This window comes from Dipodomys ordii, unplaced genomic scaffold, assembly GCF_000151885.1.
Source record: "Dipodomys ordii isolate 6190 unplaced genomic scaffold, Dord_2.0 Scaffold35, whole genome shotgun sequence".
NCBI lineage: Eukaryota > Metazoa > Chordata > Mammalia > Rodentia > Heteromyidae > Dipodomys > Dipodomys ordii.
In genome coordinates, this window is record NW_012267251.1 from 10,611,208 (window position 1) to 10,614,258 (window position 3,051).

A 3,051-nucleotide genomic window follows, 5' to 3' on the forward strand; every position below is an offset into this window, starting at 1 on the left:
TTAGTCATTCAGGTGATCCTGTCACTGTGATTCTTACTCCTGTAGCTAGAAAAGATGAGGGAAGCTGAGCTCTATCAGTTCACATGTGGCCAAGAGCCTTTTCTTTGATGGTACCATAATCCAGCTAGCTCAGACCCAAACTGAGTGGTTCCTGAGGCTCTTAGATTGGCCTTTCCATGAAGGACTGAAAGTCCTAGTTCTCTTCTGGGAGTCTGGGCTACTCCAAGAAACCAATACAGGCATGGAAAGTGGAAGAAGCAGGGATCAAGGCCAGGGACTGTCTCCATGATCAGGTGAAGGATCTCATGTTTTTCCAGGAAATTCAACTTAACACTCAATACAGAGGGCTCACCTAGGAGGACAAAGAGGGCAGATCATTTATTTACACTTACTGATTGTCTATTACATATCCGGGTCAGGTGTTGCTACATTCCCCATACAAAGCCATTTGTCCAAGAAACCCAAGGAAAATGAAAGTCAGGCTATGGGACAATCAAGACAAATACAAGGAATTTTAAAGAACATGAAAGCAACAAGTGAGGGCTCCATATAGCTACTGTGAATTATTCTTTATTGAAGAAGGAAAAAATGTTTTTACTGTAACAGCTGCTACAACATTCTTTGCCATGATAACCGGCTCTTGATGGGGAGCATACAAGCTATGCTAGAGAGCAAGGGAATGCAGGCTTGCAGATACAACTCTTTTCAGGAGAGGAGCGGTGTCTGCAGTCAGGATCCTGAGCCCTAGTGGCTGGGAGCTAAGAAAGTAATCCATCTGGGACACTAAGCTGGACGTCACCACCCAGAGCCACCACGGAGCTGCACATTGTGCTCTTCTTCCCCTGCCATTTGGCCGGGGCGTGGAAAGGCCTGTAGCTTCCCCAGGCTCTCTGTGCTATACGTCCCACTCAGCACTCTGCAGAGAACGATGCTCACCAGTACCCCAACAACCACTCCAATGGCAACACCTATGGCCAAGGCTGATGCCACCTTCTTTTGCCACTTGGGTTGAGAAGGCGTGGTATAGTTGTCTAGATTAACTTCCAAGCCCTCATCTACCAACCTCTGATTCTCAGTAAGGGACTGATTGAAATTCAGACTCACTAGTTTGGGTGGAAGGACCCTCAGCCCAAAATAGAGCCTCTTGACAAGCCTCAAGTTTTTCAGCTGATGCACATCACAGCGGTACGTGCCCGAGTGAGACTCCAGAGCAGGCTTGAACAGGAGGAAGTGCAAGGTGGATCGGTAGGGTTTGAAGATCACATCGTTAATTGAGATAATACCCCGAGCGACTTTCCAGGTGAAGCGGAATGATTCCTTCCCGTCCTCTAGGATATCTGCACTGAGACAGCTGAGCTCAAAGTCATTCCCCGCGAGCACGGTGAAATGGAGCATCCCGCAGCTCCAGCTGGTCAGACACTCCAAGCGCTGAGACTTGCACTTCCTCCTCACCCCGTCAGGGCCCACCTCGCAGACAGTCTCCTCCTTATAGCCAAGGCCACATGTGACAGAACAAGTTGTGGCATTGACAAGGACTTCCCCCACAGCTTCTTGTAGCGGCTTAGGGATATCCATTGTTTCCGGTGAGGTCACCACCGCAGGGTAGGTGGCCAACACCAGGATCCCAAGGATGGAACAAGTGGCCTTCATGTCTTGGTAGATATCACTCAGCCAAGCACTCCATGTATTCCAGATGAACCCTTTGGCTAACTAAATTCCTTCCATATGGCTATCCTTTCAAGTCAAGATAGGAGCATGCATCATCAACGCAATACAACCAAGTACATAAAAGTCCAGACTTACTCACAGGTTAAGGCTGTAAGGCAAAAAAAAAAAAAAAAAAAAGTCACGATGTTATGATTTACTGTCTATGCTTGTTAATGAGCACTGTACCAGTGTGTGTGTGTGTGTGTGCGCGCGCGTGTGCATGCATGCGCATGCATGTGCACCAGTACTGGAGCTTGAAGTCAGAGACTTGAGCTCTTGATTTTTGCTCCAAGATGGTACTCTACCACTGAGTCACACCCCGACATCCTCTCAAAGAATTTACATCCACCTCTTAAGAGGACCAAGATGAAGACTTCATAAATTGGAGTGAATTTTCTCATTACCCTAAGTGCATGGTGCAGTCCCTCCATTTCTCACCATGGGGCAAATATTAAAGGTTTCCAAATCCCCAGCTAAAGCTAATCAAGTTAAGAAATTTTTACTAAAGTCTAAGAGAAAAAAGATGCATTTGAATTAAGTTCAGTATCTTGAATTCTTTACTATGAATTTGCCTAAACCTTCTAGAAAAAGGATGATGAACGTTGGACCGGGAGGCAAGTGACTTACCCTTCCTGAATTTCTAATTCTATGTCCTCTTTAGTAAACGTAGACTTCCCTACTTCAGGAAAGGCACCTTGAATGCCAAAATACAGTTCTCTCAGAACACTTTGTAAAGACTGCTCAGGTAAGGGATTGCAAAAATAAAAAATCAGGAAGACAAGGAGCGAGACAGTCTCAGCTTCATTCCACACACACAACACTACTCTCCTCTCCCAAGGAGACCCAGGGCATGGAAGGTGCTACCCAGCTCTCTGCCTGTGCCCACAGAATGGAGCTCATCCATTGCTTAGGTTAGCAAAGTTGCTATGAAACAGCTATGATGTCAAAGATGGGCTCTCAGCCACATACAATAGTAAGTAAACATTCAGATTAGGGCTTTGTTAAAATCAGACTAACAGACTTTTTGAAACATCTAGGTATTCAATGGATTTTAAAGCTATTTGATCTGGGGCAAAGCCTAGTGAAGAGGATTTTAACTGTATTTGGACTAGGAAATATCTACGGAAGGCTGGAATCTCTGGGCATGTGTTTTTGTCTCTTCCAGAATGCCCCCCCCCCCCACTTCTAGATCTCTGGGCATGTGTCTTTGTCACTTCTAGAATTCCTACTTCTAGCTCTGTCCTGTCCAGAGATCCAACCTCAATCCAGATAACTTCTGTTACATAAAAGCCAAGTGGGTGAGCTCTGGCAGTGATGTTTAGAAACAAACATGTACACCTTTTA

General features: G+C 45.7%; 1 protein-coding gene across 1 annotated transcript; it reads right to left on the bottom strand.

Annotated features, from left to right (window-relative positions):
• Nucleotides 1-795: 795 nt before the first annotated feature.
• On the bottom strand, nucleotides 796-1,650 carry Tmem81 (transmembrane protein 81). Its single transcript, XM_013017324.1, has one exon. The coding sequence runs from the start codon at nucleotides 1,648-1,650 to the stop codon at nucleotides 796-798; it is 855 nt and encodes a 284-aa protein (XP_012872778.1).
• Between the last annotated feature and the right edge of the window lie 1,401 nt (nucleotides 1,651-3,051).